This window comes from Dipodomys ordii, unplaced genomic scaffold (genome assembly GCF_000151885.1).
Source record: "Dipodomys ordii isolate 6190 unplaced genomic scaffold, Dord_2.0 Scaffold8, whole genome shotgun sequence".
NCBI lineage: Eukaryota > Metazoa > Chordata > Mammalia > Rodentia > Heteromyidae > Dipodomys > Dipodomys ordii.
Window position 1 is genome coordinate 26,012,095 of NW_012267224.1, and position 17,865 is coordinate 26,029,959.

Genomic DNA, 17,865 nt, shown 5'->3' on the forward strand with positions numbered 1-17,865 from the left:
TTCTAACAAACATGTATCAAATGGGGGGACCCAATTAATCAATTTTATAACTAAATCAAATAGACAAGCGATTAATAAATTTCTCTGTACACTCAGTAATAGCTCAGTAGAGTTAAAGGTACCAGTTTTTTTTGAGACCATGAATATACATGCATACAACTCTACCAAGTGATATTCCCTCCCATAGATTCATAACTATAAACAATAGAGACAATCTATTTTGATGGTTTCCAACCAAGATTTCATTGGCTTTGGAGACAAAGTCAGAGTAACAAGTATCCCATGAGGCATTGGGCCACAGGAATCTCCTGGCCTTTGGGAGATATTGGGGATAGAAGGAGGAAGAGGAGGAGGAGAAGGAGGAAGAGAGTGAGGAGCAAGAGGAGGAGGAGGAAGGAGAAGGAGAAGGAAGGAGGAGGAGGAGGAAGGAGGAGGAGGAGTAGAGAGCCACCACTTACTTTGTCTGGAAGTGGTGCTGGAGATCGCAGCGCTGCAGCACCTCTGTGCAGTGCTCTGTGAAAGGGCAGGTGACTGGCAGCTTGTTGAGGAGTTTGTGGACCAGGATGCTGGACTTCTTGCAGTGTTGTAGAATCACGGGTTTCCGATCCACTGGGCAGAAGTCTTTCTCCACGAGGAGGTTGGTAAGGCACAGGGCACAGTAGGTGTGGCCACACGGAGTGTCCAGAGGGTCCAGCAATGCCTGCAGGCAGATGTGGCATATGAGGTCATCATCTACATCTTCTGCATAGGTGTAGAAGTGGTTTTCTTCTGGAGAATGAGCTTGGCCACAAACTATGCACAGGGGGTTAGGGCTGGCATCAGGGTCATCAGCAGGGGCTGGCTGGTTCATGGTCACCTGGGAAACAGCTTAGTAGGAAATCCAATAAAACAGTATTTCCTTGGAGGAAGTTAAGGTGCCCCAATAGCCATCCACAAACCTACAAGAGAGCAAGATAGTTCATGTTTACTTTATAGCACGCAGAAACCCAATGCTGAGGTAAGAAGGAGACTGAGCTACCAGTAGACGGCGACAGAGCTGTGACTCCGAAGGCGAGGACTCAATCTCTACCTTGGAGTGACATAATGGGATTTGGCCAAGTGCATGAATAGTGCCTCACCATTCATCCAATGGGAGCAATATTTATCTTTAACATCCTCAAGCTGGTGTTGTACATGTTACTTGGGTAACACTTATTGTATAACTGTCTGGATAACTAAAAAAAATGTTTAAAGAAATATTAATTTGGTAATCAAGTTCAATAGATAAGTGATTTATAAAATTCTCTATCAAATCAAGAAAAGGAGAGAAGAATAAAACAAAGCAGTTGAGCTCCACTGCCTCTCTCCTGTGTTTCTTTCCTATCTTTGTCCAAAACCCTGAAACTACAGGACTTCATGCCTTCAACTAAGTCATCTGAGCCACTGGGCATTTGTATTTTTCTGTGGTAAGGGCACCATTTTCCTCTGCAATTCACTAGCTCACACACTCCGTCATTACTGGATGTACTGCCTGGGTTCAAATACCATCACCACTATGGTCAGTGATTCCTTCCTCTGTTTCTATACCTATAAAATGGAGTATTATAATAGCCCCATTCACAGGACTGATGTGAGGATCTACTGTATGACACAAAGCTTTTAGAGTTGTGTGCTTGGGATTTAAAAGTCCTCAATAAATATTTGCTGTTCTTCTTAAATGTGTTTGTTATGGAATCTAAGCTCTGTTGGCCTGGAATCTGAAAGCGAATAGTCCTTATAAGGCATCTGTTAGCTGTATTCTTCTTTTGTTTAATTATGTTTTTCATAGAAGATCATCCTAATATATTTTTTCCTTTGGTATAATTTAGGTTCAAAATAATCAACATGATTGATTTATACCTAGGATGTGTTTTGGATAGTCAGTGAAAAAATACTTTTCAAGCCCTAAGTGTGAGCTGGAAGTAGCGATCCTGAAAGAGATAGGAATGATGTGGCTCTGTGCACAGAGAGTCCCTATCACACAGAAGTCATTGTAGATATGCCCAGGGGATCAGTGTAAACTGTGACTCTGTCACCTCTCACGATAACTCAGCACAGGGGACCTCACCTTATCCCTTCCATGTTTATTTCCCAAGAAAAATAAAAAGGACTTCAGTTTTCCCCCAGAACAAGTTTAATACACCAGGAAACTAGCCATGTGTGGGAAAGCATATAGCAGTCGCAAACTGTGGCACATATTTTTCTTTTCTAATTGAAATCTGAGGTCATTTGTGTGAACACTGCCTTATCTCCAGAAGAAAATACATTGACTTTAAACTTGCACTGAGCCAATTTGGCTGTTTATATTTCTGTCCTGTGTTTGGATGCCTGGATGAGCATGCTGGATGATGGATTGAAGTAAAAATGCCCTGAATGTGAAAAACTTAGAAATCCCTGCATTTGATTTAGCATCAGATAGAGCCACCAAAGGCAAAGGTAGGGGGCACAGGAAATGGGTGTCATTGCTTCCAATCAAATTCCATGGAAAACTCCACAGCTGTAACTCATCCTTGGGGCGAACAGAAGGTACTGGAACCTCACAGGAAATGCTTTCTGTGACACCAGAAGTAGTTAAAAATAAACAGGAAACTGGAAATGGGCCATCCGAAAGGTTATCATACACTTCACAGGGGAAAGGTTCACATAGGGTGGACTAAAGCCCTAGATTTTTCTGGGTTTCTCTAGAAGAGCTTGGCTGTGTTCTCCCATGAGCTCTGGTGCTGCTGCTCTTTCTCATGGGGAAGAGTCTGTAACAGGAAATCAGGCTAGATTCTACTGGTCCCACTGGTAGCTTAGGCCAGACTTTTAGTTTTTAAAAAGCCTTGGGTTTTCTGCAGAAATAAAGGGAGACAGGGCAGGACTCTTGCCCACTTGCTATGGTTGGATATATGTCTCCCAAAGTTCTGTGTATTAAAATAAAGGCCTTCCCCCTCCCCCACCAGGGTGGGGCCGTTGACAGGTGGTAAAGCCTTTGAGAGGTGGGACCCAGTGGGGATCATGGGACTCTATTTTCTTTGTTTCCTGGCTTACCAACACCAAAGGAAATATTTTGTCTTGCCACTTCCTCCTGCCAGTGCCAATGGGCCAAAGCAAAGGGGTAACCTTTTTCTCTTGGAAATTAATTGCCTTACTTTTTTCATTAAAATAATGCAAAGCTATCAAACCAGCTTCCCACTTAGCTTTTTTTTTGGTCAATCGTGGGGATTGAACTCTGGGCCTGGGCGCTGTCCCTCAACTCTTCAGTTCAAGGCTAGCACTCTACCACTTGACACAGCACCATTTCTGGCTTTTTCTGCTTATGTGGTGCTGAGGAATCGAACTTGGCCCCATGCATGTGAGGCAAGCACTCTACCACTGAGCCACTCAGCTTTTTTAAAAAAATGTAAAGTCACACATATTGATAGTATTAGGAGTTTACACCATGATAGTTCCATAGATGTATATAATACCTAACCAACATTTTATTGATACACTCAGATTCTCATAAGATTCTGCTGAAAAAAAACATAGCTTAAGAAGACAGGAATTATAAAGCACCAGATTGTACAAAGTCCTTTTATGAATCTATGCTAATCAAGGAGTGCTTTGTTTTAGGTGGTTGGATTTTCTTAACTTTACTTACTAACAATTTCTTGAACGTTTCCTTTGTGCTAGAGAATATGATTATATAATGTTAGTTAAGCCTTGCAAGCCACTAGGAATATTTTTGGTTTTAGTTGAACAGACAAGGAGATTGAAATGTGGCATGTAACTAAGGTGCTGGTCACACCCTAAAGGAAGCCAACCAGGCAGGGCTATCTTACTCTGCTTTCTGCTCTTAACCTTTCCTCCACTTCAACTCCCAGAATCTTTCCTGATTATAACTAACCAGAACCTCCATAATGGCAGTCATTCAGCATACAAGTTTTTAAGTCTCTTAGGCCTTATTACAAGTAGATACGTCAAAGATCTCTTAAAAAAAAAGTTTCCTTGGAGTGGTGGTAAAAAGACGAGGAGAACCAAATGGAGGAAAACAGAGCAAATACAGTCACTGTATTCAGTGTATAATATGTAAAAGTTGAACTATATAGTCTGAGGGTAAGGATGGGATGGGAAGAACAATGGAAAAGGTGACATTGACCAAGATGCATTATGCTCATATCTGACTTGTGGAGTTGAAACTCTTTGTACAATTACTTAAAAGAATACATTATGCCAGTGGCTCATGTCTATAATCTTGCTACTCAGGAAGCGGAGATCTGAGAACTGTGGTTCAAAGTCAGCCTGGGCGGGAAAATATTAAGCACCATTTTTTTTTAAAGCCCAAAGTAGAGATGTGGTAGAATGCTAGCCTTGAGAAAAAAAATTTCAGCAGTGCCTAGGCTCTGAGTTTAAGCCTCAGGATAGGCATAAAAATAAATAAATACATTTTTTAAAGAAAGAAAAGATTCCTTGATTCTACTGAGCCTCTCCATGCTGAATTCTAATATTACTTTCCCTCCCCTCCCTTTCCTTCATTGCCCTTCCTTCTCCTCCCCTCCCTACCTCTTTCCTCTTCTCTGTCTCCATTTCCAAGAGCAGTTTGAATTCCTGGCACTTACCCATGTGGTAACTGAATTTATTCATCTAATATTAATGTAAACACTGTTACATATCTTTTCTTAATAATTTACATTATTAAACTAAAAGAAGCCTATGGGAATAAAAACATTATGAGAGGACTGGCTGAACAAGCAGTGCTTGCTCTAGAGCAAAGAACTAAGTAGACCTTTGGTCTCAAAACACTTAAAAATACTAGTACCATTTGCCTGGTGGTTCTTAGTTCCTGTTCCTCTTGTAATTTCATGGTGTATCACCATTTTAGAAATACATGAGCCTTGCTGAACTGAGGAAAGACAATGAAAATAGAAAATCATTTTTCCCTTGCCAAGTGAGAGAGTGGGTCTGTCACTTAGAGACCATTTAAATTGCCTCCGTGAGGCCCTGGGCAGCACTCCTGGCCTGGGCTGGAGAAATCAGGGGTGCTTTGGTATGAGGGAGCAGGGTTAGTGAGCACCCTTCTTTGGATGTGTGTATGAGGTGGGGTGGAAATCTTCTACTTTCTTGCCGTCAATACTTAGGACCAAGCATTGCCCTGCTTTTTAACTTGGGGCAAAATCAAAGCCTGCAATGTTTTTTAGACATGTATGCCATCAAAGCCACCAATGTGGTCTTGAAAAGCACCAGGAGACACAGATCTTCCATGTTGCTGGCCATTTATCTTTGCATCCTTTCCTAAGCAAAGCTCTGGCTGACACCTGGCAGTTGCACTGTGGCCTGATTTTCAAATTCCAGACTTCCTGGCTGCTTCAGTCTGTTTTCTGTTGCCGTAACCATACTATGAACCAGGAAATCCAAGAGCAAGGGCATGTGATATGAATCAAGATGCATTGTCCTCAGAAAGTAACATGTTAAATAGAAACCTCTCCATTCAACTACTTGAATAATTTTTAAAGGGGGGTGGTGAGAGAGAAAGAGAGAACACACCAGAGTACTGAACCAGGTCTTTTATCATTAACCATCTCCAGAGATAATAGCTCCCATTCCTCCATTGGAAAGCAGAGCCTTCATGGCCTGTTATAGGCCCCACTTCTCACTACTCGCATATATGGCCAATTCTATTTCAACATGAGGTGGTTGTCTGTGTGTGTGTGTGTGTGTGTGTGTGTGTGTGTGTGTGTGTTCCAGTATTGGGGCATGATCTCAGGGCCTCAAGCTCTTACTTAGCTTTAGACTCCAGGCTGACAATCTACCACTTAAGCCATACCTCCAGTTCTGGCTTTTCACTGGTTAACTGGAGATAAGACTAACACAGACTTTCCTGCTCAGGCTGGCTTTGAACTTTAATCCTCAGATCTTAGCCTCCTGAGTACCTGACATTAGAGGTGTTGATCCACTGGCACTGTATGGACATTAATGTAAGTTTTAGAGGGACATTCAGATCACAGCACTGGGTGACCACAGTCAAAACGAGTTGGTGCAACCAAGAGCATCTCTCAAGAGCTTGTGATGTCACCTGCACTGAATGCATTCAGGAATAACCTTTGGAATACAGCCCACTGGCTGTGGAAACTGCTCTGTGTTCCACAATGCATCAACATGCATCCATGTGCCACTAATCTTTGCTAATTTTCCTCAGTGGATCCTGGCCTTAGAAAATGGCTATCCCTATCTGATAGAGTTGCCAGAATGAAGGGGTTAGAAAGGCATACACATTGGGTATGTTTATAATGTGTTACATACATATTATCTAAGACTCTTCCAAAAATACCAGAGCAAGACAGGGTGCTGGTGGCTCATGCCTGTCATACTAGCTACTCAGGAGGATGAGATCTGGTTAACATAGTTTGGAGGTAGCCTGGGCAGGAAAGTCCATGAGACTCTTATCTCCAATGAACTAACAAAAAAGCCAGAAGTAGAGCTGTGACTAAAGGAGCCTTGAGCAAAAGAAGCACAAGGATAGCACCCAGGCCCAGAGCTGAAGCCCCAGGACCAGGAAAAAAGAAAGAAAGAACAAAAGAATATCAGAGCAAAAAAGGACTTGATAGACATAGCTTAAACAGTACACCTCGGGCTGGGAAGTTGGCTTAGTGGTAGATTGCTTGCTTAGCATGCATGAAGTCCTGGGTTCGATTCCTCAGCACCACATAAATTTAAAAAGCCAGAAGTGGTGCTTTGGCTCAAGTGGTAGAGTGCTAGCCTTGACCCAAAGATGTTCAGGGACAGTGCCCAGGCCCTGAGTTCAAGCCCCAAGACTGGCAAAAACCAAAAACAACAACAGTACACCTACCAAGCAAATGAGAGGCTCTGAGTTCAAATTCCAGCACTGGGGGTGTGGAGAGGGGGAAAGATTAAAAAAAACAAACCTGTGTTGACATGATAACACCAGGAGAGTTAGAGCTCAATTAAAGAAATGGTCAGAGATGATTTACTTTTTGCCACCCCAAACAAACACTGATTAATATTCCCTGAAATTCACTAATAAATAGAAACGTTAAAAAGAAAAAGTGAAAGGCAAGCAGAGCTAGAGCCCCAAGGACAGAGAAGAGTGTGGATTGCGCAGCCCGGGACTGGCTGTTCAGGTGAGTCTCCATGTTTTCTGACCTGGCCACCAGCTAGGTGCAAGATGACTGCAGAATTGCCAGCCAGGGCTTCATAGGTGTGCCACTAAACTTTAACCAAGACCAGCACTGATTGTAGCTCCTCCTGATTGTTATGCAGGTGAGCGGCTGACTGAAAGGCTCATGAGACAGGGAAACAACTTGCTTCAAATAAAAGGAAAGCAGTGCAGTCTAAAGCCAAGTTCCCCAAATGATTACAAAACAAGTGGATCCCATAGGAGCTTTGTTTCTTGAGTACACAAGAACCTGGTCCTCTCCTACCTGGCCGCACACTGGCATAAATGATAATAAACACTACCAGGCTCTGCCCTGTTGTGGTGTTTCCATTTGCTATTTTTTTTTAAAAAGCAGGGTTCAGCTATATAACCCAGGGTGGTCTTGGGACTCTCACTCTTGCTGACTTCATACGCATGTGCCACCCTGCCTGTAGTACTTTGTAATTTTTTTTTTTATGACAAAGTGGCTCAAAATCTTCTAATCCTGTCAACTAACCATCATGTTTTCCAATGTTTTAAACACACAGGCTAACCTAGGTCAGATGACTTCATGTTTGGGTTAGAGTATAGATGATGGAGTGTAGAGCAGTGGTAGAGCACTTGGCTCACATGTCCAAGGTCCTGGGTTCGATCCCCAGACCACAAAAACACTAAAATGATGCTTTAAAGCTTTGGTTGGAACTCAGGAATAGAGTGCTTGCTTAAGATGCCTTCAGATTGTTCCTGGGTCTGCAGTTCAGTGTACAGTGACAGTTGGGAGCACAGTTCTGAGTGGAAACATACTATGGAGAAGCCAAATAGAGTAATTTCTAACTTTTTTTTTTGAAGGGACAATTCCCAAAGCTATAGCCAACTCTGCCATTCTCTATTAAAGAAAGTAAGTTTACAGTTATGCTTTAGAGCCTAGGTAAATATGGTGTGGCTAAAGACACAAATAATGTGCCATCAACTTAAAAAACCAAACAAACTTGTGAACTAAAATAACAAGATTTGTATGCAAATCTTTAAGTGCCTTAGTGAATACGAAGGGACACATATGGGGATGCCTTAGTGCTCTGAATCCAAAGGGTTACCTATGGGACATAAAATTGTCTCTGACCCAAGAGCTGGGGCTGGGAGCAGGGGTTGTGTGTCATATGTATGGGATAAGGTCTACACAGCAGGGAAGTGAGTGGAACCAAGTGCCCATGGCTACTGCCAGGGTTGTGGTCACTCTTTAATGCTTCACATCTAAACCAATGGCCTCAAAGAGGGAGTAAGCAACTCATTAATGAGATCTGCACAGGCACAGGAAAACATATAAAGGGTCTTTAAAGAGGCCAGAAACATTTCAGGAAATTACAAGAACACTGAACTAATAGAGATAATGCGCTACATCTGGAGTCACTAATAACACTGACATGCAGAAAGTAGGGATAATGAGAAAGTAAGAAGACTGAGGCCAGGAAGGCCATTCACAAGCAAGTCAGAGAAGAGCTTGTCATTCACAATGGGAGATTTCACCTCCCTTCCCCTGGGTTGTCATGGTACATCTTCCATACTGGGGTCTGTATAAAAGGACTGTACCAGACAGGATGACCTTCCATTTCCAAGTCAGTATACGTAGAAAAATCCAGACAATAAAAATTAAGACAGAGTGCTTTGCATTGACCCAGAGGCCTGTTCATGCCCAGCTACCAGATCCTGGACAGAGCTGACATCTGAGGGGAAGAATGAAAAAGAAGCCAAGTTGGTCTGCTGCTACTTCGGTTAACTCAATAGGAAATGCTCCTTTCCCCCCCAAACAGCTAATTAAGTTTTAGGGAGAGAAGAACATGAAGAAAGATGCCTAAATTTGCACCATTTTCCTGCTAATCAATTCTACAGGTCCATGCCCAGAATTCCTCTTAACCTCTGTGGGAGCTCTCATAGGGAAGTCAATTTTGTCTTCACTAAGGTTAGGTCTGTTTAGGAAACAGAGCTTGCACACAGGAGAAAATAGTTAAAACATGGCAAGAAAATACACAATAAACAACAGTGAATATGATGCCTCCAAGCAGGAGCCCTAGACAAGCTTGGGAAGTGAAGGAACAAGACAGCTATGTAAGGTAGCCCAGAACAGTTCACAGGGAAGGTAAAGGAATAGACAGCTATCTGGAAGGATCACAAAAGGGATGGGTTTGGTGTAAAGAAATCCAGGTACATGGTAGAAGCTGGGCAATATTTCCATCAAGGAAAAAGTGTGCGTGCTGGCATTGGGGACCCAAGTGATGAATTCCAATTGAGGTTTTAAGGTGCTTTATTTAGAAGTTATAATACTCTGAGTTGGGTAAGGGTCTTAGATTCTCACCAAAGTGGGGGAAAGTTCTTCAGTATCTCTAAAGGAAGACCCACTAGCTTCTAACTAAAACACTTGCAGCAATGGAGTTCTCACCAGTGTTCAAAAGATTGACTGCTCTCTTTTGTTTCTTTGACCTTGGGCTCTTGTTCTCTTGTAATACATACCACACTGTTCCCACCCCCATTAAAGACAGCATTGGTGTATTCTCTCTTGTCATTACTGTTTTTTCTTTGATCCTTTCCAAAGTCTTCCTGGGTAGTCTAAAGTGGTAGTAATGGTCCACTCAGGATGCTTCCTAGTTTAAGTCTCTTTGAAACTGTGGCACCCGGAACACTTACCCACTTATTATAGTTGGACGAATTCAGAACTTAATGGGATGATCAGTTCCTTAACAAAGATGCAATTTTTTTTCCTACCCATGGTGGTGGTAAAGTCTGCCTGGTCCACATCTTATTGCCTGGAATTTGCCTAATATTTTAGCTACATGTGGGAAAAAAAATCTTTAGAAGCCTCTAGAGGGGCCTGTGTATGAGAGTATCTATTAGTTGTGGAATCGAGGGGGAAATGCGATGTTCCACCAGCTATATGTCCACATCTTAACACCTAAACTAGGAATATGGGATCATTGGAAAAACAGTCTTTTAAGACATCATTAAGGGTCAGATCCTGAGATGAGATAATCTTTAGTTATCTGAGTGGTCCCTAAATCCAATAGCAAGTGACCTTATAAAAGATAGAAGAGGAGACAAACATGGAGAAGAAGACGATGTGAAGAGTGAGTCACAGCCTGGAATTGTGCAGCCACAAGTCAAAGACTGTCTGAAGGTACTGGAAGCTGGAAGGGAAGAGAAGATTCCATCCTCCAGCCTGAGTGGGACTGTGGAGGCCCGGCTGCCATTTTCATTTCAAACTTCTGACTCTGGGACTGAAAGAACAAACCTCAGGTTTTGTTTGTTTTTGCTAGCACTGGGGCTTGAACTCAGGGCCTATGTGCTGTCCCTCAAGGGTAGCACTCTACCACTTGAACCATAGCTCCCCTTCCAGCTTTTCTGGTGTTCACTGGAGATTAAGAAGCTCATGGATTTTCCTGCCCAAGCTGGCTGCAAACTGTGGTTTTTGGATCTCAGCCTCTTGAGTAGCTAGGATTATAAGTATGAGCCTTTGTTGCCCATTACAAATCAGTTTTAAGCCACCAAGTTGAAAGGAATTTGTTATGGCAACCGAAGGAAACTAACAGAAAGGACTGTGTGTAGCTAGAGGTGTTCCCCTCCGACAGGGGTTAATAGTCCTGGTTTATGTACAACAGTGCTTTTCTACACAACTTAGGGATAGAGTAAATGTCTGGTAGCCACTTAGACTGCTGTGTACTTAGGGATGGTAATTCCTTCCTATATAAAAATGTCATTATTTCTTTGTTGCTGTTTTGTTTTCTTTTTGTCATGTTTATCTGTCTTTGGAGGGTTCATTTATCTGTCTCTTGGAAGGTAAGGGGGAACACAGAAACAGGACAAAGGGTGGAAAAAATGCAGTAGTGGTACTTACTAGACTCTATGTTGAAAATGAACTATACAACTTGTGGGTGGTGATGGGGTGAAAAACTGGGAGAGATTGAGGAAAAGGGGTGACATTGTCCAAAAAAGAAATGTATTTATTTACTTGACTTATGTAACTGTACCTCCTCTGCACATCACCCTTATAATAACAATAAAAATTTTAATTATTTCCCTTTAATGTATTAGTATGTTTGTATGCAGAAGTCTTCAGAAATGACTATAAAACAAATTGCAAGAACCTCAGGGGAAAAGGCCACCGATGGAATAGGTGACTGTGTGCGTGCTGCAGGAGACGTAATACAGGTATGACAACAATACTTAATGAGGAGTTCAAAAACACACTGTGACTCATGAATTAATGTGAGCGTGCAGGAGCCTAAACATGCAGCGTTCTATTCAGAAAAGGCCACATGACTGATGGACATAGTCATGAGCCAGCTATGCACAGCACCTTGACAGAGAGCAATGACATATTTTCATGTCCCTATCACATGTGCTATGGCTGTGCTTTGAGCCAAGAGGCTGTTAAAGGAATCCTTGGAGAGATTCCATTCTGCTCTTGGCAAAGTCTTTTGTATCCCTCTGATGAATACATCAAATGCAAGAAACTAGGAAGACTCACTCCAAGATAATGGTGGAAGCCTATACATTCTAAGTCATATTTTCCTTGTTAAAAAATGTCTCAACTAGCCGGGTGCTGGTGGCTCACGCCTGTAATCCTAGCTACTCAGGAGGCTGAGATCTGAGGATTGCGGTTCAAAGCCAGCCCGGGGAGGAGAGAACGTGAGACTCCTATCTCCAATAAAAACCACCAGAAAACCGGAAGTGGCGCTGTAGCTCAAGTGGTAGTGGGCTCGCCTTGAGCTGAAGAGCTGAGGGACAGCGCCCAGGCCCAGAGTTCAAGCCCCACGACCTACCAAAAAAAAAAAAATGTCCCAACTTCGGAAGTGGCACTGTGGCTCAGAGTGGTAGAGCGCAAGCCTTGAGTAAGAAAGCTCTGAGGCGGCACTCAGGCCCTGAGTTCAAGCCACATGACTGACCAAAAAAAAAAAAAATGTCCTTACTTCGTAGTTAATTAGAATGAAAGCTGTTTCCACTGTGAAAAGTATCAAGGGCTATGGCTCTCTGGGTAGTGAGGAACAGTCCTTTCAGAAAGAGAGAGGACAGAGAATAGGAATAAAGCAACTGTCCTAAAAACTGTAGATTTCTAGTTTGTAAGTCATCTACTCTATCTGGAGCAAGAATTCCTTTTTTTTTTCCTTTATAGAATATAATACAAATGAAAAAATATTAATGGCTGGGCACTGTGGGGTGCACCTTTCATCCCAACTTAGGAGTTAGAGAGAGGAAGAAAGTTCAGACCTACACACACACACACACACACACACACACACACACACACACAAAATCATAGTCACATTGTTAAGCTAGGTGCCTGTAATCCTAGCTAGTCAGGAGGCTGAGATCTGAGGATTACATTCCAAAGCTAGTCTGGGCAGGAAAGTCTGTGAGACTTTTATCTCCAATTAACCACCAGAAAACCAGAAGTGACACTGTAGCTCAAATGGTACAGCACTTGCCTTGAACTGAAGAACAGAGGTACAGTACCAGAGTTCAAGCCCATGACTGACAAAAAACAAACAAAAAAAGCTGGGCACTGGTGCAATTCTGAAATCTCACCTACATGGGAGGGAGGCAGAAGTACGATGATCTCTCGGTCCAAGGCTAGCCCTGGACCAAAGTGTAAGACCATTTCTGAAAATAAACTGAAGCAAAAAAGGCAAGGGTGAGGACATGGCTCAAGTGGTAGAGCACTTGCCTAGCTAGTATAAGGCCCTGAGTGTAAATCCAGTACCATCAAAACTTTATTATTTCCATTGGGAAGCTTGTTACATGTAAAATACTACATTGGGTATTTGACATACATTCTCTCACTCAGTCTCTAAAATAACACTCTGAGACCTATCATATAGGGGATTATATGAGCAGCTAAAGAAAAATAACATTTTGCTATTCATTCATTCATCCATCTGACAAATGATGTTTCCACTGGGTACTAAACATATCACAAAACAAAGCACCTACAGTGACAAGGGGTTCATGGTCCTGACAGTTGACTACATTTTTGGATAACTCTACTTCAAAGAAAATGTTTCCTCAAGCCAGGTACTTACTGGTGGCTCACACCTGTAATTCTAGCTCTAGGGAGGCTGAGATTTGATTTGGAAGATCACAGTTTAAAGCCAGCCTGGGCAGAAATGTCCTTGATACTCAACCTCCAAAAGCTGGGCTGGAGGCATGGCTCAAATGATAGAACACCAACTGAGTAAGCAAGCTTGAGCAAGTATAAGGCCCTGAGTTCAAATCCTGAGACCAGCAAAAAATAAATAAAATAAAGAAGTGCTTCCTCACATTGCTTTGATGTATTTCCATTAACAAACCAATAGGTCATGGATTTATTTTTGTTACACAGAACAGAATGAGACAAGGAGATGGCAAACTTGGGAAGTTACAGGAGGTAGCCCCCATTTTCTCTTGCTGATTTCATTTAGTTCTGTTACAATTTTCTGTGCTTGTGGGTTTTACAATGTTCCTATTGGCCCTCATCCTTTGGAGACCGTCAATGACTAAATCTCATTAATGCAGAGTGACACAGGCCTTCCTCCACCTAGTTCCGGAAAGCCTAATACTGTTTGGAGGCCCTGTCAGAGGACAATAAATTTGCCACCCCCGTAAAAGTGAGTGTAGGAAATTCCAGTACATAACTGCCAAGAATAGTTCCAAACTACCAGGAAGTCCAGGGATGCCAAGGTGAGGTAGGAGGAGGACCCATTTGAAAACCTCCCTGGCATGCATTCTGTTGTAGCAGCTTACAGGTGGCCTACAAGTGGCCCAAATCCCAGTGGATGTAATTTTCTTCCCTTCCTGTGGGAAATTCAAATATAAAAAGGTCAAGGAGAAGAGGAGACTCTGAGAGATGAGCCCAGAGGCAGGACTCCTGTAAACTGGCTGTTTCTCAATTCACCAAGCCTCCTGCCCACTGCTCTGCAAAACACCAACATCACCGGGCAGTTGCCCCACCCTTGAATGAAATGCCAAGATAAACAAGATAATACTTGTTAACAGGCTTTCCTTCTAAGCCTTCAGGAGCTTTTCTGGAAATCTGGTTCTGTTTTGGGCCCTCAGCTTACTACCATCTAATTTCCAGACTGCATAAAGACTGAAGAGATCTGTGATCAATATAGTAACATGACAGCAGTGAACACTTCAGGGCACTTGATCGAAGCCAGACATTACACACCGGGCCATTTCAATTATTCCTCACAAAATCACTGAGGTGGGTAAGGACTCCATTTTCCAGATGGCCAAATGGAAGCATGTAGGCTAGTGATTATGTGGCTGAACTAACTGGGTCTTGAACATGGATCTGTCTTGTAACTCCCATCATGGCTTCTGCTCAAGAAAACACATGAGTAACAGCATACATTGTGCCAGAGACTGGTCCAACTTTACATGTTTCAACTCATCTTCACAACAGCCTAGGAAAAGCGGGTTTCAAGATCTTGTCCTAAGACACACAGGTAGCACATGAGTTTTGAGCCCAGGTGATCTGATGCCAGATGTATAGCTGCAGCCTTGCTCTATCGAGAACTAAGTGAATACAGTGTTCCCAGTGAGTCCAACCCCTCACCTCGATGGGCAGCCACTCTAACTTCTGTTTTAAAGGCCAGGACAGATTGAGAAGTCCCAGCCTTTTAACATACTTTCATGGAGGTAGGATGAAGAAAACTGCTAGGCAAGGAACCTGGGGCTCTTCCCCTGAGTCCCTAGCTGCGGCTCCCAGTATCTTGGAGGTCAGATCCACTTTCTCTTCCTCTTGAATGATGGAAACTTGTGTTATCCATTTGGGATAGGATGAGATCTGGAGGCCTAGGAATGCACCTGCTCTGAGGCAATGACTCTAGGTCATTGAAGGACACAGGGCAGTGTCTCCTGAAGGGAAAATATGTCCAGGTGGACCTCAAACTTCCCTTCCTCAGGATGGTGCAGGTTCTAAGCCAGCTGTCCCTTCTTGTTGCAGTAATCTGGCCATCTGTGCCCTAGACCACTGTGAAGGGCATTTATTTATTTGCAAGAGTAGATTTCCCAGCTAGTTTTAGAGACAGCACGATTGAAAGCACATGTCAGATTCTAGCAAATGAAAATGGAGCACCCACACACACACAAATGTCTGCAGGAAACCCACATTTTGTGAGCCTTGAGGTTGGGAATAACCAGCATCTTAAAAGCTTTGTCAAGAGTCTGTTGGAGACACAGTGCCTGACTTTGTTAGGTGAAGTTAATAACACTGTTGGAACATTCTTCTCCCTCTAACCTGCTATACTTTTCTAAACTGTTAACCCTGAGAGTTAATTACTTACAATTAATTACAATAACAAGAAGAGCAGGGTTCCTAACCATTGCAACCACAGACCTTTTATCTTGAGAGCTTCAGAGCCCTGTCCTCTAAGCAGAAAAAGTTCCTCCAGCAAGAATGGGTGTGGCCCTGGGTCAGCAGCAGGCATCAAGTCCTCTAAGCTTGACATGGTAGTTCCTTTACTTCTCATGGCCACATTACGTCATAGGGATTCTGATTCCTTGATCTACCAAGGAAGAGACTGAGGATCACAGAAATTCATGATGTAAGTTGAAGACAGTGCTTGATTTCTTACTAGGCCTCAAGTTCACTTCAACCCAAGGATAGAATTAGCACCCGAACTTCAGACAGCAATCTAACTAACCAACTACATTCTAGAGATTGCCTCTGTCAATTTCTTTTATCTCTTTCATCAGGGCTTTTCTCTATTACTAACCAGAGAGGCAGACATACATTGACTGATAAAATGAACTGCTTAATCATAAACCAATCAACTATAAAATGAACCAGAGGGAATGAATCTTCTAAGAGGCTTAGGACTCTAAAGACACATTTTTATCCAGTGGATTCTGGACATGGAAATTTTTATTTTTCATTTCTCTATGCTGACAAAGCACTGGATCATGTCAGAACATTATTAAGCAGTCATCTTCCAAACATAAGCTCAAGGAGAAATTATAGGCACAAAGGTCAGTTGAAGGAGAGCAATATGAGCTTTCCAGGAGTAAGAGAGAAATTGGCAGGGCAGAGTCTTAGTGGTAAGAAGCAACTTTTTTTTTCCAAAGCAAACAATTTCTCAGTTTGTTTCAATTCATACTCTTGGATAGTTTACATGTATAATCTTCACTTCTGGGTGGATAAGTAGGGGCATAATTCTTAACAGATTAATGTCTTGCAAATCTATCTGCTAATTTACCTGTCAGAAAAATAGCTGATGAAGGGGTTTATTTCTCTCCCCAAATTTCCTAGCTCATCCTTACAAGGAGCTTAATCTAGGGAGGGTTTCTTTAGTTTTGCAAACAATAGCGTCCTTGAGGATAGTAGAAACAGAAGTCATAAAGACTTGAGATCCCGCTCAAGAAAACACAAATGGACCCTAGAGATAAAGTTACTTAAAAGCCAGGTCCTGGCAGAGCATGCTCCTCTGTGTATTTGCTTATTAAAAGAAATGAGACAGAAAAAGCAAAAGAGTTTCAGGAAATTAAAACTCCGAGCCGAAGTTACATTCTTGTGGCCTTGAAAGGACGATCTTTACTTGAAGCAAAGGTCAGAAAGCAGCCAGTAGGGTCTGAAGGTAAACAATTCTAACAAGACTGTAGAAGGTTTGTGAAGAGCATTGGACAAAGAATAAAGGGAACTGGAGGCTTTTCTTTTCTTTTCTTTTTTTAAAGAAGACTAGGGAAGGTTCCTGGAGGCAGAGGGCTACTGCTTATGGAACAGAATTTACCAATCTGAGGATCTTTGTGGGGTAAACAAACAAAAAATCCAGTTACAACTTGTAGGTATGGATCAAAATAGCCTCTGATGAGGTGAACCCAAAAAGTAAAGCAAAGTAAGATGTCTCAGAATTTTCTCAGCCATCCCAACCCCCATAAAACGGGCCGAACAAGTCTGTACCTTTGAACTAAGTTTCAAAAAAATGCCTCCACTCCCCTTCTGTCTAGGGTTAAAAAAAAAATCAGATCAACTTCCCAGACAATCAGAGGCTGGATTAATGATTAGACGAAACTAAAAAGATTAAATGTCTAACTGGGAGATCTGTTCTGTACAGCAAGAATATCAGAATCTAAACTTTCAAAAGTCTCTCCAGGGGCTAAGCCATTCAGCCTGTAGTTTTGTCATTCAGATTTACCCTTCCGATCCTTTAAGGTCTAATAGCCAAGGGAGAAAATGGACATTCCAGCTTACCTTTTCAAGTCTGTATCTGGGCTCTCAAAAGTAGCAGGGACCTGGCAGCTCTCATGACTTGTGGCTGAAGCTAGCAGCTTCTTAGGCTGCTGAGCTGTGTGATCAGCCTCCACTTCGTGTACAGGTGCCTGGAGGAAGGAGGAGGGTATTGGTTGATCTGGAGCAGGAAATGTGTGACATCACGGAAGTCTGCACAGGTAAAACATTGCTGAGACCTTAGCGATGGAAACACTCAGTACGCCCCACCCACCTGTCACTTACCTGAATACCTTCCAGCAGGTAGGTGGCGTCTCTTGGAGGACAAATGAATCAGTTAGAACAATTTGCCAGATGGAATTTACTTTCTTTCCTGAGCATAGCACGTGTCTAGCCCTGTGTGCAGATCTTAACTTACATGACTAATAATATCCCAAGCCCTTCCCAACATGGGAGATAAATGAGTTTAAACACTGACCTGTAGTTCTGTGGGCTACCTAAACAGAAAGCATCTAAGGACTGACTTGCTTAGCAATAC

The 17,865-nt window shown here is 42.5% G+C and overlaps 1 protein-coding gene across 1 annotated transcript in view; it reads right to left on the reverse strand.

Annotated features, from left to right (window-relative positions):
- Nucleotides 1-17,641, reverse strand: part of Lnx1 (ligand of numb-protein X 1, E3 ubiquitin protein ligase) — a 122,448-nt gene extending 104,807 nt beyond the window's left edge. Inside the window, exons 1-3 of the mRNA XM_013009032.1 lie at nucleotides 17,613-17,641; nucleotides 17,352-17,479; nucleotides 459-938 (exon numbers count right to left, since the gene is read on the reverse strand). Of these exons, the coding sequence (XP_012864486.1) occupies nucleotides 459-850 (392 nt within the window). The 5' untranslated portion in view covers nucleotides 851-938; nucleotides 17,352-17,479; nucleotides 17,613-17,641. The remainder of the gene's footprint in view (nucleotides 1-458; nucleotides 939-17,351; nucleotides 17,480-17,612) is intronic.
- Between the last annotated feature and the right edge of the window lie 224 nt (nucleotides 17,642-17,865).